The sequence below is a fragment of the Coptis chinensis genome, chromosome 2 (assembly GCF_015680905.1).
Source record: "Coptis chinensis isolate HL-2020 chromosome 2, ASM1568090v1, whole genome shotgun sequence".
In the NCBI taxonomy this organism is placed as follows: domain Eukaryota; kingdom Viridiplantae; phylum Streptophyta; class Magnoliopsida; order Ranunculales; family Ranunculaceae; genus Coptis; species Coptis chinensis.
The window spans coordinates 7,322,990-7,344,372 of record NC_141457.1 but is presented as its reverse complement, the minus strand read 5'-3'; the positions used below and the strand labels follow the sequence as shown (position 1 = coordinate 7,344,372).

The following is a 21,383-nucleotide window of genomic DNA, read 5'->3' as shown; positions in this document are numbered from 1 at the left end:
ACGTATAAATTGGCAGGTCATGAAATTGCCCAAAGAAATAACTGAAACTTCTGAATGAATTATGTAGAGAGTGAACCCAGGGTGTTATAAAAATCTCTAAGTTAACTGCTAGAGAACTATCAGAATTATCGAATCAAATGGAACTTTAAGCGAAGAGAATTATCAAGTGGACTGCTAGAATAGGTGAGTTTGGCATTTGTACGTGAATATAACCCTAACCTGTACCCTTACAAAAATAGCAGTATCATCCCCAGTAAACACTTCCATTGAGTCAACATTAAAATGTAGCAAAAAGTAACAACACTTCACAATTTGAAACAACTTTGGTGATCCATACACAGGATTGATACTTGCACAGTAAACACTTCCACTGAGTCAACATTAAAATGTAGCAAAAAGTAACAACACTTCACAATTTGAAACAACTTTGGTGATCCATACACAGGATTGATACTTGTTCGTATCCCACCAGTTGTATATACTCTCAAAAACTATATCAAGGCTCACGTTGAAAGGATCTGAGTTTCAGTAAATAGAGTGATGTGTCACTTCTCTGGGTTACCCTCTATTTGAGCTCTGGAGCATGCCTGTACAAGATATCAAATCTTAGGTCAATTAACTCGTCTCCAGTACCACTATTCAGAATTTCGAAGTCAAAAGGTGACCACGACACTGAAATAGAGACTAAGCTCTGAGCAGCCATTTAGGCATGCAATAATAGTCATATAACCAATTAACGAATTGAAATAACACACAGCTAAATCTAGAGAGACATACTTACGGCATGATGTGCATCACCCGCCCACCTAGGCAATTACAGAAACTGAAAAGGAAGATCTAAGAAGTCAGCAGATTACGAACGATGCAAGGAAGTATAGTTTTTTACTTCCAAGGTAACATAGCTAGACTACAAAAGCAAGATGGACAATCCATGACCTGATTGTAAAGGTTTCAAGTCACAATAAAAGAGGACAATGTCTTGGTTGATTCAAGATAAGTTTGGTTTGCTTTATTCAAGGCTTGGGTACTCAAGAAAAATTACAGTTCACTTTTAGGGCACAGGGAAAATGAATTATCAAGGCTGTCATATAACCAAAGAATTTCACGTTTGAAGCACTTGATCACAATTTCTTTGGTTTTGCTCTTGCTCATTCTGGAAGATCATGGGTGTTTCTGGGTACCAAATGTGGTTCTTGATAGGTACTATTGCAGTATAGAGATGAGGACATTCGTCGTGCTGGGAATTATGAAATACCTGTAATGCTCAGATCGGTATAACAACGAGGCCTGTAAGGCATATATGAAGCTAGAGTGGATCAGGTTTGATTGTCGATCTGTACTTACAAGGAGCTCAGGGAGGTGACATATGTGGAAAATAATGTAGCAACTTGGGAGTAGTTGTATATGATCCTTTTATCGTCGTTTTCTGATTTATTTACTTTTGTAGGAAAATAATTTTTTACATGAAGAACTTGAGAACCCTCCAAATTGACTGCAATTTTGAAGAAAAAAGTTGCGGACAAATATCACAAATAATTGGTGTCGGCTGAACAAATCACGTTCCCCCATTCAGTTCTATTTAAAGTGATTAATTTAAGATCTCCCGTTTCTGCAAATATGCTATAAAAAATCATGTTCCCCCATTCAGTCCTATCCAAAGTCATTGATTTAAGAACTCGAGTTTCTTCAGTTATGCTCTCACAAGCTCAATCTACGTCCGTTTTGCTCTTCTTCTCACTCACTTTAGAGCCAGCAACCTGCACTTACTTTAAAGCTAATGAGCTATGCTACACGAGGCAGAATCATCCTAATCCATTTCCCTTAGTTTACTGCCTCTTTGACCTACTACTCCACAATACTACATAAATGATATACTCATCCAAAAAAATTCCATTCCAAGTCTTATCATTTGTGCATTTATCATCTGAGTATGACAAAACTTTATTTGTCCATTTACCATTTTCTTATCAGTTGTGCATTTACCATCTCAATTGGCTTCCAACTTTGAAAAATGCATCAGTCACCAAGCACTCTTGGAGTGCACATCCACTTCATCCATAAAACCTTAATCCTATGAGAAACATCCTCCAAAATCCTCCCATCCTTGCTAATACACAACAAAGACACTTTAAAGTAGAGACCTTCTCGACCACAACTTCCGTAAAATTGCACTACATATACTCTGCACTCTCTAGCTCTTTTGGATCCCTTGGACTTTACAGTAGCTACTAAGGTGAATGCTCATTTGGTCACACCCACTTATAGATGCCATTTGCAAATTCACCAAGGTCCCCCACATTGAATGCCTGTATTCCCTTTATCTATCACTGAATGGAGAATTTCTCCCCAAGGATTGAGCCTTTGGCATACAAACTATTAGCATCAGCATATTGTTCTTTACCCCTATGTGCCCCACACTAGTCATATTTCCATCATACCTTATACATTTAATTAATTATTTCAATATAACTCCAAGCTACTTAAATAGCGTGTTTGTATAAACGAAACACAACAATGTTCATCGTCTAACCATGATATCATACCATCTTCACCTCCGTGATATTACTGTTCTTATCCGCTTAATGAAATGTAAAACTGGTTCTGGTTCCAGCGAGACGAAAACATAAAATATCAACCTTTTTGTTTAGTGCAAGGTCACAACTACAAGAAACAAGAAGAAATTCCACGACTATAGGAGCTAAAAATACAATTTATTTCAGACCGTTCAACCTGCATTTCCTTTATAAGTTTAAAGCCAAGGACATTAGTAGGTAAGATCTAATGAGCTTATGCTACATGAGGGGAACTCATCCTAATCAATTCCCCTTATTTTATGAGTTTAAGACTTATTTGAACTACTCCAGTACTTTATCACTTGTGCATTTATCATCGAAATTTCTATTTGGCTCCTTAAAAACATGCTCCCTAACGTTATCTTATGACACTTACTTTCAATTTCAATAACGCATCAAACGTTAGTTCTATGAGAAGCATCCTCCACAACCCTTCCATCCTTAAGGATAATACGACGAAGATACTAACGGCGGTTGTTTCTAGTAATTTCTCATCCATGAATTGTTATCTAGATAACATCTCTTTGCAACTCTCAAAAATTGCAGTACATATTCTCTGCTTTCTCTAGCTCTTTGTATCGACTCTAAAGTAGCTTCTAAGGTTAGGCTAGCATTCATCAATGCTTTGGTCTCACCAACTTATAATATATCATTTGCGATTTCACCGATGTCCCCCACACGGAATGTGTATAATTCATTCATCTATCAAGACGAAGAATTAAAGTAACAATCTTTTCGTTTAATGCAAGGTATCAATTACAAGAAACAATAATTTCACATACGGGAACGAAAACATTATAACAAACCTAATGAAGAAAAGGGTATCCATGTAATCAGCTAATTTCACATGCCAAACCTAAAATCTTGATATAATTAAAAGAAAAGAATACCTATTATTATTATTGTTGTGCAGCGTCTTCAGCAAACCTAGCATCAAAAGGAGCAGAAGCAGAATGTGGGGCAGCAGAGCCTTGTTGCAATTCAATAACAAGCCATCTAACAGCTTTGCTCATTTGTTCTAACCGAACAGCACTAATAGGTGAAAGCCCAACACTATTAGTAGTAGTAGTAGTAGTATTAGCACCTGTTGCTTCATCAACAAGACATTCAGAACTGATTCTTTGTTTAACAGATTCAATAAACTCTTCTGCTTGATCACATGCTACTCTAAAGAGTTCCCATTTCTGTTTGAAATTCTCCAAGGCTGTATCTGTTAATGTTGTTTTTTGTGCATTACTTGTTTCTTTAGCTTCAAGCACACCTGCTGCTGCTCCTATGAATTCTTGGTATGCATTGTTTAGTGCATCTACTGTGCCATCCATTGCCCCACAACAAAAAAATATCTCTCAAACCCTTCTTCATATAACTAAATGTTTCGCCATTGTACAGTGTCGGTATATTTACCAGGCATTTCAATGCTTTTGTCGGCATATCATACTAGTCTCTACCCGGGTATTTCGGAAGTCTCCTCAACTCTCGAGTAGGCAAATTGCAATCTCTCTTTTGTTATTATTTAGTTATTCCTCCTTTTCTTTTGTTATTATTTAGTCATTCCTCCTTTATGTCTTGCAATTGAAATCAAACACTGATGTTCTCTTCCAATCGAAATCAAACACCAATTCCTCAATGTCCAACTTCACACCAACTCCACACTCTTTCCTCAATGTATCTATATATATTCTTGAGAGGTATAAGGTTTTTTTGAAGAAGTACCAAGAGTGGGTTGCTGTGTGTAGTGTGTACCGTCGGCTTTTTGTTTACAAATCCGTGCTTCGCACTTTGTTAAGAGGTATAAGGATTTTTTTTGAAGCAGTATCAAGAGTGGGTTGCTGTGATAAGGTTAGAATTTTACCTTTTTTTGTTTTTTTTTTAATTATTATTATAATTCTGAAGTATTTACGTTTAAGTGTGTAGTGTGTACCGATGGCTTTTGTGAAATTATCTGCCCGTAGTATGAGTACTTAGTGTTCTTATATTCTGGAAGATCACAACCTTTTCTTTGTGAAAATTTTGAATGCCATGATTGAAAAGTTTGAAACAAATCATCAGATAAACATAATTAGAATACAATTAGAAACGCAGTCAGGTTGTCAGATAAACATAATTTAGATATTTATCGATAATTAAATTTTGTAGACGAAAACAAAATATATTAGAACAACATCAATGATCATCCATACAATATACAAGACCTAGATGGACACAAAAAAAAACATTACGGCATTTCCTCTTCATGGTCGTATAGAAAAGTATCAACAGATGTATCTCACAAAATATTCTGTTTCTTGGATCACAAGAATCTAGCAACAGCTGAACAAGGTAAGCCAACTTAAAAGCTAGCTCTATTTGTATGTTTATTTTTCTGATTTTCAACTTTTAGGATCTTCGTGAACTCTTAAGTTAGATCTTCAATTTATAGTTTTCAAGTGCTGGGTTTTCTTTGTAAGCGAGAAACTCGAAGGTGTTAAAGTAATCTCCAGTTTTTAATACTGAATCAAGATCAGTACTAAAACATTGTTTGCTAAAAAATAAAGGTAATAAACACATCATTATACGTGTTGATGACACTTCAAATTCAGGTGACAAAGGATTAGACTAGAGAGTGAATCTGCCTTGCATGAATTAATCAAGTCTGTGGGTGAATATGCTCTGTTGAACCGTATACAACCACATATGCTTGAAGATCACGGTCCACCTTAAAGTGTGCATGGAAAAATCGTTTTACCTGTCCATCACCATAATCACACATCACAAGACCTCCTACATTGTACATATCGCTACAACTAACGCTAAGGCCAACAGCTTTAGTTACCTTGAATTTTTTAGCCACTCCAAGATAAACCACTGCAACTGAATTGAAAAGTTGAATATTTTTCAATCTGATTTGACAGAGGTATATTGCTTGAACACACTAGGCCCAGACTTCTTTGCATGCATTCATCTCTATAAATTCTAAAGAGACTCTTAAGTTTTTATAAGCATGAGGGAGTGAGGGATGTAAAATTGATTGGAGTTTCTCTTAGCCTGTTCTGTTGGTACCTGCTGTTTGTTGGTACCTACTGTCTTGGCGTAAGAGAAGAGGGATTTGAATTTAGACTCTCTCAAGTCATTGGAGCAGATTGATATGACGTCCTGTACGATAAATTTACAACCCCAAGATATGAGACACTTAGGATTGGAAGGGCATCCCTGTCCACATGTCAAAGATCGGTCTGACAAAGACCGAGCTTCGTATGTTTCCTTATATTGTTAGGAGTCAGCGTTTGTTAACACCTACATTGAGAGCTCAAGTTCTAAACTCAACATTATAATGTACTTTGTTTTCTCTTTAAAAGTAGAAGGCTTTTATAGCCAATAAGTAATTCTACCATACAACTGATAAAGAGCACTTCATTTCACAAGCATTTATATACATATATCCAATGGCTTTAGTCTTAACACCGTAAGCCACAGAGGCCCAAGAGCATTCCCTGTGGTTCCAAGAACAGTTGATTCAGAGGAAAGAGAGGTGATAATCTATGTTATTCATTTGTGTCAAGTTTTTAGTGCTTGGCATTATGATTGTTTTGGGGTAAACATTTGTGGTTTGAAACATCGGTTCCACTTGGTATGAAAGCAAACCGAGCAAAATGTTTGCTTAAGAATAGATAAGTCACGATGTGGTTAGCGGGCTTTGACTATGTCTTGATAGGTGGTTTCACAACCATAATGATTCACTATCAAAGATGATGCTAACCCAACTGCAAAAGTTATGTACTAGCACGCGTCTTCATTTTAACTTCATCAATCCTAATATTGCACAATAATAATTGAAAACCGCACGTAAATTTGCTTTTACAAATAGGGCCATCGAATGAACAATCAAAAAGTGCCCTAAAGTTTCTAAATGGAGACAGATTGTTTTGACTGAAATAGGTAAAAGTCTAAGTTGAAACGTATTGGAACATTCTACCTTCCATTTTCCAAATGAGTTCTTGGAACCACCCAACATATTGTAGTTTTCATCTTTACCTGTATTAATCCATGACACTAGCTACTAAGTTTTTTCTATTTTAATATTTTCTCTTGAATCTTTTCTTTTACTGTTTTAGATGAATATAAGTCTACTTTTGTGAGTAGGTAACACTTTGTGTTCGCTTGTTATGAGTATTGAGTATCTCAAATCTATGCCCAAAGATTCCCCTTTTAGGCCCTGAAATTTATCTTCATACCATGAGTAGATTATACCATCATAATGGAACTTGAACAAATCAAGAATCTGGAAATGCATCCGGTATCCGTCTTTAGAGATCATGCTTGATCACATTTCTGTTTGTGTTGGCTATCAACAAATCTGAGGCGTTATTGTTATATTCTCCACAATTTATGATCCCCATAATAGTAATATAGGATTCATTTCCTTATATATATTTGTTCTCAGATAGTTGTAACATGTTGTAGTTGTTCTTGGTATATCAACTCAATATAGTTTTTAGATGTGTATTGTCATTAAGTGGAATGTGGTTATCATAATTGAATTGATTTCATTATAGGTTGCAAGTTTAAGTTTAATATATAGTAGCATAAAGTTTTTTACAAGCTTATTCATTTTATTTAAATGGAACTATTTATGCTTTAGTGATTTGTGCGCATGCACTAACAAGAACAGCTCTCTTTTGGTTTTTTCCTGACAGAGCTTTTCTGGACAATTGGAGAAGGACATATTGTCTTCAGGTAAAAATGTAAAATGCTTCTACAGTCTTCCTTCTAATTTATGATGTCTACCTTTTGTGTTTCATATGTTGGTAGTAACTTCTGTTTTCTAATTTAAATAGCTTATCAGGCGGACACAAGTAATATAGATTTTTTATAATTGTGGATCTTATGTCTTTAGGTTAGGGCTTAATAAGTTAAAGCAAGAGCATTAATACATGAAAATATGGTTGATCATATGCATCTTAGCCCCTGCTTGAATTGGTACCCTGTAATCCTGGAAAGCAAATCAATGGAAGGAATCTTTTATTTGCAAGCGCTTGGCGAGTGTAATGGGATTTCAGTTCCAGCAAATCATTCTTCTGTATCTCATTTTAAGCTTGGAAATAAATAAATTATTTTCTGTATGGTGCTGAAAATGATTTGCCTTGCTGAACTCAAATCATAGCCCAATAACTGGGGTAATTCTACTTGGAACTCTATCATTATTACGCATACGTGTGGAAAATACGCATACGTATCATAGTTTTAACTTTATGAGCATACATGTGAAAAATACGTCAATATTAGATAATTTGATACTTTGGCAATGGTTTTAATCTTATAGTTAAGGGTAATTCTACTTGGAACTCTATCAGTATGAATGCATGGAGCTCCAACTTAAGTTTTAAGCCATGACTAAGCCGAATTATGAACTAGAGTTGAACAAGTTCAAGTGCATTATATCTAGAATAATAGTACAATTTTCCCATTATTCGCTCTGAAGTCTTTAAGCACCATAATAATCTTTTGAGAGAAACATTATATATACCATGTTTAACGATATTGTTCTTAGTTTTACGTAGATAACTATGGCTTTAACTTTATGCGCATACATGTGGAAAATACATCAATATTAGATAATTTGATACTTTGGCAATGGTTTTAATCTTATAGTTAATGCATGAAACTGTCCATCATTGTCTTTATATTCTTTTCCGTCCTGAATTTACTTTAACCTTCTGGCTTCTTCGCTCTGAAGTCTTTAAGCACCATAATAATCTTTTGAAAGAAACATTATATATACCATGTTTAACGATATTGTTCTTAGTTTTACGTAGATAACTATGGCTTTAACTTTATGCGCATACGTGTGGAAAATACATCAATATTAGATAATTTGATACTTTGGCAATGATTTTAATCTTATAGTTAATGCATGAAACTGTCCGTCATTGTCTTTATATTCTTTTCCGTCCTGAATTTACTTTAACCTTCTGGCTTCTAAACTATCTGAACCAATCTTTTAAATTGCATAACCAGGGGGTTATTCTGTGTTCAGTGTACTTAAGTACGAAACTCTGAATAAAACTTTATTTGCTAACAAAACTTTGTTTGCTATTGTTAATGAAACCTTATATTAGAGTTTGCCTCTTTGGATTCATACGTAGCCATTTCTTTACAGGTAATGTTAAAATTTTAAATTACATGATTTAATTCATAATTTTTTTGTGTGTGCATGTAATTATATATCTGAGTACTTCTTTTATTTATATTAGATTTTTTTGTGAGTGCATGATCAATTTTTTTTTTGTTAACTACTCTATATATCTGAGTACTTCTTTTGTGTGTTCAATCTAACTACTCTATTTTAAGTGTCCCTTACAATTAGAATTCTGCATTTTTTTTATATTTATTATAAGAAATCCCTATGGCAAAGGAGAAGAATAAACAAGTTCGTAAATCAAGGCTAAGATGCAATCTTCTCCCACAAAGAGAGTTGGTTATAAATGATTCGCGTGCTACCAGAATTTCAAATATTCGAAAAGTTCAGTCTATGCACAGAGAAGAAACCGTGAATAGGCAAAAAAGCATCACTACTGATGTTGATTTTCAGAACATCAATAACAATTCAACAAATTTTAATTTGTCAGATTTTGATTTCATTGACAGCATTCCACTTCACAAAAGTACTCGCGATATTGGTAAGTATTAAATTAAACACGTAGAATATTTCGATTAATAACTTATATTCTTTTCTTATCTTTTTTTTCTTTATATAGAACTATGGGACTTTGGTGAACCCAACAAAATTTGTTCTTTCTGTGGAGCTATACTCTGGAATGAAGAAAGGAACAACAAGAAACAAAAGGGACAACTTCCTACATTCTCCATTTGTTGTCAAGTGGGAAAGATACAACTTCCACTATTGAAGAATCCTCCACAATTCTTAAAGGATCTGCTTGAATCAAGGGGACCAAGAAGCACTCATTTTATTGAAAACATAAGATCATATAATTCGATCTTTGCTTTCACATCAATGGGTGGAAAAATAGACTATGCAATTAACAATGGTGGTGGTCCATATGTCTTCAGAATTCATGGACAAAATTACCATAAAATCGGATCGTTACTTCCAACAGGAGATAAACCAAAGTTTGCGCAGCTTTATATATATGACACAGAGAACGAGGTGTCCAATAGGTTAAGTGCTCTGCCCAATCAAGCACTCGAACAAGCATTAGATGGTAGTATAGTTGAAGGATTGATAACAATGCTGAATGCGGAAAATGAAATTGCAAAGGCCTTCCGAATGGCACGAGATAGGTTCAATGAAGAGGACTACATACCTGTACGCATTAGACTTATCGGCACACGCTCAAAAGATGCAAGACAGTACAACCTGCCTACATTTACTGAAGTAGCAGCACTGATGCTTGGAAATGGAGTTGAATTTCATCATCGAGATATAGTTGTTGAACACCAAGAAGAAGGCCTCAAACGAATTACTGAACATTATCCTAGCTTTATGGCAATGCAATATCCTCTTTTATTTCCATACGGTGAGGACGGCTACACATTCGATATTTTGTATCGAGGAGAAGAAGAAATATCAGAAAATCACCGCCACACAGTTAGCATGCGAGAATATTATGCCTTTAGACTTCAACATAGAGAAAATGAGGGCCAGACTTTAGTCAGAGGTGGTAAAGTAAAATTGCAATTTCTGGTCGATATATACACATGTGTAGAAGAAGAAAGACTTGATTGGTTCCGAAACAACCAGTCCACAATTAGAGCAGAACTATATAAGAATATAGTTGACTCGATTACCGGAGGAGACACAGATGCAAGATTAGTCGGAAAGCGTTTAGTTTTGCCTTCTTCATTTACTGGTGGGCCACGGTACATGGTGAAGAATTATCAGGATGCCATTGCTATATGCAGATGGGCGGGACCTCCAGATCTATTCATCACATTCACTTGCAATCCAAAGTGGAATGAAATTAAACTTGCAATGAAAAGAGTTGAAGGTCTAAAATCCGAATACTGCCCTGAAGTTGTTGTTAGAGCGTTTAAGATAAAAGTGGATCAGATTATGAAGGACCTCAAAGAAGAAGAACACTTTGGCAAAGTTATGGCAGGTAATTTTAAATATTTTACATCTTAATTTTATTTGTGTGATGCCTAAACTATGTGACTCTTGGCTTGAAAACATCTTACTCCTTTTTTCCCCCGTAAATTATTCATTTTTATTTTATTTTATTTTTTGCTGGTTTTACTTTTATATAGGAATAATTAGTCGGTTTACAATATAATGTCTAATGTCTCACTTAGAACCTTCAAGCCAAGTGTAATAACTAATAAATAAGCCAAAAAACGAATGATATTCCAATGGTTGCTCGGGGTTATGCAGAACTTTATATATTATACTCCTTTCTTAGACGTAACGACTTTATACAAACAAATTTGTAAATTTTCATGTGATATAGTGGTATCAAGCACTCATATTTATTTACTTTTAAATTTGAATTTTGCAGCAATCTATGTTATTGAATTCCAAAAACGAGGTCTACCACACGCTCACATACTACTTTGGTTGCACCCTGATGACAAACCTTCTACACCAACTGACATTGATAAGATTATATCAGCTGAACTTCCAGACAAAAATGATGACCCATTGTTATATGAAATTGTCGTAGACAACATGATTCACGGTCCATGTGGAGAGCTAGACAAGAATTCACCTTGCATGAACGAACGAAAATGTACCAGACTTTATCCAAAAGAATTCTGCGAGGAAACTACATTCGATGACAAGGGATTTGCAAAGTACATGAGAAGACCAGGTAGAACGGCTACAAAAAAACGGAAGAAGAAGACTTTCACCGTTGATAACAGATGGGTTGTTCCTTATAATCCAGCTCTTTCAAAGAAATATGGAGCACACATCAACGTGGAGTTCTGTAATAGAAGTCGAATGGTCAAGTATCTCTTCAAATACTTGAGCAAAGGTCAAGATAGATCCACTGCTGTTGTTGAGACTGATACCAATGTTGAAAACACAGAAATCGAAGAAACAATAATACAAGTTGATGAAATTCAAAGATTCTTAGACTGTCGGTATGTATCTGCACATGAAGCTTGCTGGAGATTATTTGGATACGATATCCAATATCGATACCCACCTGTTGAGAGACTACCATTTCATCTTGAAGGCGAACATACGGTGTTCTATCATGACGATGACAACACAGATGAAGTCATCACCCGTGAAAGTGCAAAGAAAACCAAATTTACAGAGTGGATGCGCTATAACCAATTACATGAAGATGGTAGACACCTGAGGTATGTTGATTTCCCATTAAAATTTGTTTGGGTTGATTCTTTTAAATGTTGGCAAGTAAGACAGAAAGGAGTAAAAATCGGAAGGATCTTTTATGCACATCCGACGCCGCTTAACGGTTTTATTTTGGCGAATGGTATTAAATGTTCAAAAAGGTGCAACGCCATATAAAGATCTCGAACTGTCAACGGCAAGGTGTATGAGGATTTCAAATCAACGTGTTTTGCACTTGGACTCATTGCAAAATGACGACGAATGGAACGATGCAATCGTTGAAGCAAGTCAATGGGCTGGTAGTGCTTCCTTGAGGCGCTTATTTTTGCAACACTATTAGTTTTCTCGCGGAGGTGAGTGAACCTTTGGTTCTATGGAACAAACATTGGGAGTTGTTCTACATCGACATCTTGGACAAAGAAAGAACTTCGAGCAAATGACGGTGATCTGATTTTAACACCAAAGAGCTTAGAAACCATCGCCGATCGAGATTGACATGATTACTTAAACAAGTCAACTCATCAACCGAAGGATTTTAAGATACCGTTCAAAGATATGAGGTCAGAACCTAGAGACCCAGATAGACTCATCACGGAAGAACAAGACTATAGTCACAATGAAATGCACCGACAATTTCATGAAATGCAAAACTGCTTGAATCATGACCAGAGGACTATATATGATGAAATTATAAATGCAGTCAATACAAACTCAGGTGGGGTTTATTTTGTCTATGGAGGAGGAGGGACTGGCAAGACATTCCTCTACAATACCATACTGACCCAACTGCAGTCACAAGGGAAAATAGCCATTGCAGTTGCTTCTTCGGGAATAGCAGCTCTACTTTTTCCAGGTGGAAAGACAGCGCATTCAAGATTTAAAATCCCAATAGAAATTGATGAGTACTCAACCTGCAATATAAGTCAAAACACCATGCTGGCCAGACTTATTCAACGAGCTGATCTTATAGTATGGGACGAAGCTCCTATGACCCACAGGCATGATTTTGAGGCAGTATACAAGACGCTGAAAGATCTAATGGGCAAAGAAAATGAAAACAAGATCTTTGGAGGTAAAATTATTCTGCTAGGGGGAGATTTCAGGCAGATTTTACCTGTCATTCCAAGAGGTACAAGGGAAATAATAATTTCTTCATCGATAAACATATCACATATTTGGTAGCATTGCAAAGTCTTCAAGCTAACTAGAAACATGCGCTTAAAGAATGTACATTCTTCATTGGCATCAGATTTCAGCAAGTGGGTATTAGACCTCGGAGAAGGAAACTTACCTGGCATTTCCATATTCGAAGGTAAAGAAAAAAATTGGATCCAAATTCCTAATGATCTTCTTATTCCTACCGGGCGATGACAAAGATAAGTGATATCGTGTCAAGTATTTACAAAGATTTACCATCAAAATACATGGATGACAACTACTTCAGAGATAGATGTATTTTGTCGCCTACAAACGAGTCTGTAGATGATATCAACTCCCACATCCTGTCTTCTTTCGAGGGACAAATGCGTGAGTACTTCAGCGCCGATTCAATAAGCTCCATATCTGAAAATATTGAAGAACAGTATGCAGTATACCCAGTTGAATTTCTTAACACAATTAAAGGATCTGGTCTTCCAAACCACAAGCTGGAGTTGAAACTTGGCACACCAATCATGCTCATTAGAAACATAAACCAAAGCCTTGGTCTTTGTAATGGAACCAGACTTATTGTTATTCAACTAGCTCCAAAGGTCATTAGAGCAAAAATTATAACAGGGTGCAACATTGGCGGGGAAACTGATATACCAAGGATAGAGACAACTTATAAGTGCACTAACTGGCCTTTCAGTTTGAAGAGAATACAGTTTCCAATAAAGATTTGTTTCGCAATGACAATAAATAAAAGTCAAGGACAGACATTGAAGCATGTGGGGGTATACTTGCCTAAGCCAGTTTTCAGTCATGGACAACTATACGTTGCAGTATCACGAACAACTACAAGATCAGGACTGAAATTCCTAATCAAGAAAAATGGTGATGAACCAGAAGGATACACTCAGAACATTGTCTACAAAGAAGCATTCAACAATTTACAATGAGGTAAAAAAAATATTAGTTTAATATCAAATTTTCATTTTTTTTAACTTCGTATAGAGCGAATTACTTATTAACTGATTAATTTTTTTATCCTATTGCAGTGTAGAGGACCATCAGCTACTATGGAGACATTATTCACATTCGCCATTTTTTTTATATTCTCTTTTGTTCTTTATTGGAATATACACACCCATTTTCTATATATGCCAAGTGTTTGAAATCACTACAGTTTACTACTTCGTTGGACATACATTTGTTTTCCTTTTATATTTATTTTTTAGTTAATTATATTAACTTTGAAAAGATAATCTCCTACTTATCTGTTCTCGGTCGATCTACTTGCAGCATTTAGACATGACAACTCATTACAATTTGATAAAGCAAGCCACCAAGTCAGTTAGGAACTTGAAGCTCAGAGTAAGAATTGATAGAAGCTGGGACCACTATCTGGTTGGAAATGAAACATTGTTAAGTAAGGATATGATCCTTATTGACGAAAAAGTAAGTACCACACTTATTCAACATCTTTTTTTTTTTTTATCACTTTAAGATTTATATCCATTATTTTTTTCATTCATACAGGGTGACCAAATTAATGCGTCTATACCTATGGAGATCTATTCACAGTTTAAGGAAAAAGTTCAAGATGGTTCAGTGGTACATTTGGAAAAATTCATTGTTAAAAACGTTAGGTCTTACTGTCCCGTGAACAATAAAAACAAGATAACATTTGAGAAGTATACTACCATGAGGAATATTTCAGATGAAACATCAATTCCACGACAACTATTCAGCTTTGTCGATTTCAAGAAATTAGCCCCACGTGATAAGCAAAACGAATTTCTTCTTCGGGTAATTCTAACATTTTTTTCAAATTACATTAGTTCGTTTATTGGTAAAATTTTCATAGGCTTACCAATAAAGTTTACCTTATTCAGATGTCATTGGTTTCTACAACAACATCGGTGAATTGCAAAAAAATGTTCACACAAGAATGGGACAGTCAGATAAAAAATCAATCTACATTGATAATGAGAGGTATGCTTTTTCTTATTAATGATACTCTACTATTTAATAAACCAACTAATCACCAATGGTATATTTTTAACTCTGTTTCCTTATTTGTTGTTAGAATGGAATGCTTGAAAATTACTTTCTGGGGAGATCGGATTAAACAAATACGACAAGTCCTAACAAAAAATGGCCCAAGAGATATTATAACTGTGACTTTAACAACAGTCAGATTGTTCTCAGGTACATCTATCTAAATATGTACATTCAATAAATTTGAGTGATATGTGCTAATGTACAAAGTTATTGGGATCCAGGTAAATATGTACTACAAGCAACACCGGCGACAAATGTGTATATAAACACGAAAATGAGATGATGCTCATACTTTAAAAAATAGGTAACAATTACTTATTTCATAGGAAAAAATCATGTACATACTTTAAAGTTGATGACATATCTCTCATGTAAAATGCAGTTCAAACAATCCACGGGTGGAGTTGCCAATTTCCAGAAAAAGGCCATCTACCTATGCAACAGAGGCAATTCAAGTGAAAAATTTAGAAGAAATTGATACATTGCTAATGAGTACTTCATCAGTGGTAACTTCCTGCCTTTATCCAAGTTCATGTGTAATTCTTCTTTTCAATTATTGTTTGACTGTTTAACAAAATTTGAAATTATCAATGTATAGGGGAAAAGGTACAAATTTAAAGCAAAAATATCAGATATTGACAACAAATACAACTGGCATTACAATTGTTGTGAAAGCGACCGCTTGTAAGAAAGGTAGAACTAAAATATCCGAATGGTGGTGTGACTATTGTTCCATTTCAATGAAAGAACCAACAAAAGGTATTGAAACAAATATTATTAAATAAATTACAAATATTATCATAGAGACTAAAGTAATTACATTCTATGCAGGTACAAAGTCCAATTTGAAATAGAAGATTCAACATGCAAAAAGTTGATAACAACGTTTGATGATGAGGCCGAATATTTGTTGCAACATCCTTTGGATGAACTGTTGAAAATTGAGAAACAGGTATTAATTAGCTTTAACTCTTTAAAATTACATTTATTTACAAAAAATCTCGCACGATGATATTAAAATAGTCTATGCAGGAAAATGGCTTCGACTTGGTTTCTGAAATATTAGAAGAACCAATTGGCAAGGAATATGAATTTGAAGTCAGAATAACAAAGTACAACTGCGAAAATGGAAAAGATAGCTCATTAACCGTCTCAAAAATAGACAAAATTGAAAAGGTAAGTACAAATTTTATTGTTGCTTATAATGTATTGTTAAAATTTTACTGTTGCAGTTTATTGCCTAAGCAAGCTATGGAACTTTAGCTTCCTTTCATACCACCAGTAATAGTCATAGCTAATGTTTCGCTCTACTACTAACCTATCTTAAAAACAGGGCATCAAAATCATCAAACAAGAAGATGAAGAACCAAATGCCAAAAAACAATGTGTAGAAATTCAGGTATCATACTCATTCTCTAATACTTGGAAATAAAATATTGAAATAATAACTAATTATGAGATTTAAAATTATTCTTACTGCAGGATTGATTGAATTCATAAGGCTTCTCATCAATAGAATCATGACGTAAACGAAGGAGTGCGAGACGACATACGAAAATACACTCAAGTTATATGTTGAAGTTGCTTTAATTATATATTTTTCTTATTTAAAGGGATATTATACATACATTAAACTCATTATTTGCTCATTGTCTTCCACTTAATTGAAAGTTCTTTACGATCTAATAGTGGTACTGCTGAAGGTTTGCTTATTTAAACATCTTTCAAAATTTATATGTTAGGCTTAGAAATATCTATTTGATTAGTTTAATGGGGATAGTGTGCTTACAGTCTTTAGTTTATCTATGCAAAGACGCAAGAGTAGGTACTATGGTACTTTTGTGATAGGGAGATTTGGCGAGTCTATGGAATTCCACTTGAATTGAGGGGGTTGTAGTTGGCAGAGTTGGAAGTGAAGGGATGGTTGTTGAAATGGTTGCTGGGATGGTGGGCAATGAAATGGATGATATGGGTGTTGAAAGCGGTGGATAAAGCCGGGCATAAGACACCTTCTCCTATTCAGATGGCAGCTATACCACTTGGGTTGCAGCAGAGAGATGTGATTGGGATTGCGGAAACTGGGTCAGGTAAAACTGCTACTTTTGTACTTCCTATGTTGACTTATATATCTAGATTGCCACCTATGAGTGAGGAAAATGAGGCTGAGGGGTCCTTATGCTGTTGTTATGGTTCCTACTAGAGAAATTCTAAAACAAAGTTTGGTATTAAGGAACATACCTCTGAAAGTGTTAAAGACACAGATTTTTGTTTTTTATGCCGTATGGATGTAATGGATGAAATCACCCTTCTGAGGTCATTGGACCCTGAATATTAGTTCTCCAACTAAAAATGCTTTCATCTGCCTGACTGTTATGGGGCAGATTAAGCATTCGAATCACAGACTGCTTTCACCTTCACATATCATTGATTTATCACCTAGATACCATGCTAGATAGTTTCCAACTCCAATTGCTGAGTTACGTCGACTTTACTCTATATGTGTTTGTCAGAGCTGGGAGAAAACAATGGACTGCAATAATCCTGGGCAGGGACTCATGCCTGCAAGCTTCAAGGTTCGTACTGTTCCACTTGATGGTGATGAGTTTGCAACGGAAAAAGTTTTGGATCCTGACTTTGGAGAAGCAGCAATTGGTCGTGTTACTCTAGTTGATTCTGGTAAACTATGTTTCAGCAATTCTTCTCGAGTAAGGTTTTAAAGATAGTAACATATACTAAATAACAATCTACGTAACATTAGGATTATGGTGGATTATTCTGCTATATCAGATCTTTCTGTTCAGGAGAGAATTGACTGTTCTCTGCCTGACACTCCATGCATTGAGCTTCCTGGGGCTCCCTCTATATCAGCCATTGCCTCTAAAAATTCTAAAGATTAGGATTGATAGCCTTTGAAGAATGCACTATAGTTAGTCGTTGACATTGTTAAAGGGGTTACTGGATATTCCCAACGGTTGCAGTAATATCCCAAAAGATCATTTTGCCTATGTGTTAGCAACAACTAAGAGGATCCATCACTTAATGTCTCACCTATTAATTTATGTTAAGAGTGTATCTTTTACTATGTCTAGACCAATAAGTTTTCTACCCTTACCAATTGAAAAGAAGAAGAGTCGTAAAACCTTCCTCTTCCGACACATGAATCTACTTAGGTGCTGTGAACAGCATCTGTCATGTATCTTACAGTTCTAATCATCTTATGGTCTTTAAAATCATAATTGTTTAGCTTCTTGGTTAGAATATAATGTAGACATGACTCTCATTATGCTATGTGTAGCAAATGTGTGAGGGTGGTTACGTGTTGGTACTGACTGTTTCTAACAAAAAGTAGCATGAGAGAGACCTCAGTAGGAAAATTGTTAGTTCATCCAGGCCTGAACATTTTCCTATTTTGAACACGTACATCTCTGAAGTCTCAATTGATGTGTAATTTATCTGTTTGACTGTTTGAGATAAGCTTCACAATAAAGACAGAAGCACTTCGAGTATTTTAAAATATTCTGCTTTGATGGTTTCTGCAAATTAGTTCAGTTGGAACAAGAAAAGTAATCTCTAGTTTTTAATACTGAATCAAGATCAGTACTAAAACATTGTTTGCTAAAAAATAAAGGTAATAAACACATCATTACACGTGTTGATGACACTTCAAATTCAGATGACAAAGGAGTAGACTAGAGAGTGAATCTGCCTTGCATGAATTAATCAAGTCTGTGGGTGAATATGCTCTGTTGAACCGTATACAACCACATATGCTTGAAGATCACGGTCCACCTTAAAGTGTGCATGGAAAAATTGTTTTACCTGTCCATCAATTATAAATAATGATTGTTCATACCTATCCATGTATGAACAATAGCTATGAACATTGATTGTTCATACCCCCAATTATGAACATTAGCTATGAACAATGAGTGTTCATACCTATTTGAGCTATGAACAAGCATTGCTCATACCTATTCATGTATGAACATTGATCCAGTTATGAACATTGATTGTTCATACCCACAATAGGTATGAACATTAATTGTTCATACATATCCATGTTGAACATCAGCTATGAACATTAATTGTGGCTATGAAAACATAAATCCAAAACAGATATGAACAATAATTGTTCATACTCCAAATTATGAACATTAGCTATGAACAATAGGTATGAACAAAACAGATATGAACAATAAATGTTCACACCCAAAACAGATATGAACATTGATTGTTCATACCTTCTTTAGGTATAAAAAAAAATATGAACCCAAAATAGATATGAACATTGATTGTTCATACCCAAAATATATATGAACAATAAAGGTTCATATCCAAAACGGACATGAACATTGATTGTTCATACCCAAAACATATATGAACATTGATTGTTTATACCGTGGGTTCATACCCAAAAAAACATGAACTCGAAACAGATATGAACATTGATTGTTCATACCCAAAATAAACATGAACAATAAATGTTCATACCCAAAATATATATGAACATTGATTTGTTCATATATGTTTTTAAAAAAAACATGAACCCAAAACAGATATGAACATTGATTGTTCATACCCAAAACATATATGAACAATAAATGTTCATACCCAAAACGGACATGAACATTGATTGTTCATACCCAAAACATATATGAACATTGATTGTTCATACCGTGGGTTCATACCCAAAAAAACATGAACTCAAAACAGATATGAACATTGATTGTTCATACCCAAAACAAACATGAACAATAAATGTTCATACCCAAAATATATATGAACATTGATTTGTTCATATATGTTTTTTTTAAAAACATGAACCCAAAACAGATATGAACATTGATTGTTCATATCCAAAACATATATGAACAATAAATGTTCATACCAAAAACATATATGAACATTGATTGTTCATACCCAAAACAGATATGAAAAATACATGTTCATATCAACAAAAACACATGAACCCAAAGCAGATATGAACAATAAATGTTTATACCAAAAACAGATATGAACAATACGTGTTCATACTTAAAGTAGGTATGAACAATACGTGTTCAACAGTAAAAAATGAACAATCATTGTTTGATTAACATTAAAATTTTAGAGGATCTTGGTGGAATCAAACCACCATTACTTTTGGATAACTCCAAAGTGCTCGCCCATTTGAGCTAAAGATCCACCAGGGTTTAATTATTAAAAAAAAATAGATAAAATGATAATGGTGTGATACTTCATCTTCAATGTCTTTGATTTGTTGGATAATGGTTGCCATCTTTGTTCAACTTCTTTAAAATAACTGAAGCTTCGCACAACTTCGTCTATTTCTCAACTTTGATTTTAGGTTTTCTTTTTCTCATAATTTTGTTTGATTAAAACAGGAAAGGGGTTTTGGGTTTTCTCTCTCGTAATTTCGTTGATTAAAACAGGGAAGGGATTCAATTTGTAGTTTGATGAGGTGCGTCATGAATCAAAAAGTCAGGTCAGTTGGAGAAGAAAGGGGTTTTAGGTTTTCTCAATCGTAATTTTGTTTATTAACAGGAAAGAGTAAAAGTGGTATTTAAGAAATATAAAATAAACCGGGCCAACTTATTTTGTCCTTGAGAATTATTAAAATCAAGAAATTAGGTCCGTGAGTTATTTCATTGATGAAAATAGTTTTGTACAATTTCCAAGCAAAAAAGAGCTGACCTGAAGAAGAAGAGGAAAAAATCCGTTGTTGCCGAGTTTAATGAGTCTGTATCATTAGATGAAGAGTATTATTATTCACAAATGAGGAGTAGTGAATCAGATGGTGATGAAGAAGACATATCAAATGAAACTGAACATAAAAGTAAGATTTTCAATATATTTTAATTTTGTATTATGATAAAAATTCCTAAAAAATTTTATATGTTTGTGTTTAACACAGGAAATTGTCATGAAGCCTGGAATTTTGGAGAGCCAAAGTTTATGTGTTCGTTTTGTGGAGCAATACTTTGGTATGAAGAAAGGGTTGGTAGAATAAAGCAGACCAAGAAACCAAAGTTTGGAATATGCTGCCTCCATGGAAAAGTTCACTTCCTCTTTTTTAGTCGATGCACCTCCATTCCTAAACCAGCTACTAGATTTTGAAGGTGGTTCAATGTCTACAAATTACAGAGAAAACATGAGGGCGTATAACACGATGTTTGCTTTCACATCAACTGGGGGAGTGGTTGATAAAAAAATAAACAATGGTAGGGGACCCTATGTTTTTAAGATCAGCGGACAAAATCACCACAACATTGGTTCCCTACTACCAATTCCAGGTACACCTCCTAAATTTG

The 21,383-nt window shown here is 34.8% G+C and overlaps 2 protein-coding genes and 2 long non-coding RNA genes across 6 annotated transcripts; 3 read left to right on the top strand and 1 right to left on the bottom strand.

Annotated features, from left to right (window-relative positions):
- Window positions 1-247: 247 nt before the first annotated feature.
- MED32 (mediator of RNA polymerase II transcription subunit-like protein) lies at window positions 248-3,922 on the bottom strand. 3 transcript variants are annotated; one of them, XR_015209065.1, is made up of 3 exons: window positions 3,464-3,922; window positions 778-823; window positions 248-587 (listed from the first exon to the last, which is right to left on the bottom strand). XR_015209065.1 is itself a non-coding variant. In XM_086584438.1 (2 exons), exon 1 carries the CDS (start codon window positions 3,893-3,895, stop codon window positions 3,473-3,475), a length of 423 nt encoding a protein of 140 aa, XP_086440564.1. In that variant the 5' UTR covers window positions 3,896-3,921; the 3' UTR covers window positions 248-587; window positions 3,464-3,472. The 3 variants fall into 3 exon arrangements, 1 of the variants encoding a protein (XP_086440564.1); XR_015209063.1 differs by having other exon boundaries at window positions 782-823; XM_086584438.1 differs by lacking the exon at window positions 778-823 and having other exon boundaries at window positions 3,464-3,921.
- Window positions 3,923-10,433: 6,511 nt separating this feature from the next.
- Window positions 10,434-12,045, top strand: LOC147514642 (uncharacterized). The gene is made up of 2 exons (XM_086592646.1): window positions 10,434-10,669; window positions 11,066-12,045. Exons 1-2 carry the CDS (start codon window positions 10,435-10,437, stop codon window positions 12,043-12,045), a joined length of 1,215 nt encoding a protein of 404 aa, XP_086448772.1. The 5' UTR covers window position 10,434.
- Window positions 12,046-13,250: 1,205 nt separating this feature from the next.
- Window positions 13,251-14,791, top strand: LOC147514641 (uncharacterized). Its single transcript, XR_015213247.1, has 3 exons — window positions 13,251-13,968; window positions 14,067-14,466; window positions 14,548-14,791. It is a non-coding gene; the product is annotated as an uncharacterized LOC147514641 (long non-coding RNA).
- A 1,091-nt stretch (window positions 14,792-15,882) lies between these two features.
- Window positions 15,883-16,726, top strand: LOC147514640 (uncharacterized). The gene is made up of 4 exons (XR_015213246.1): window positions 15,883-16,024; window positions 16,105-16,248; window positions 16,406-16,471; window positions 16,555-16,726. It is a non-coding gene; the product is annotated as an uncharacterized LOC147514640 (long non-coding RNA).
- The last annotated feature ends 4,657 nt before the right edge of the window (window positions 16,727-21,383 follow it).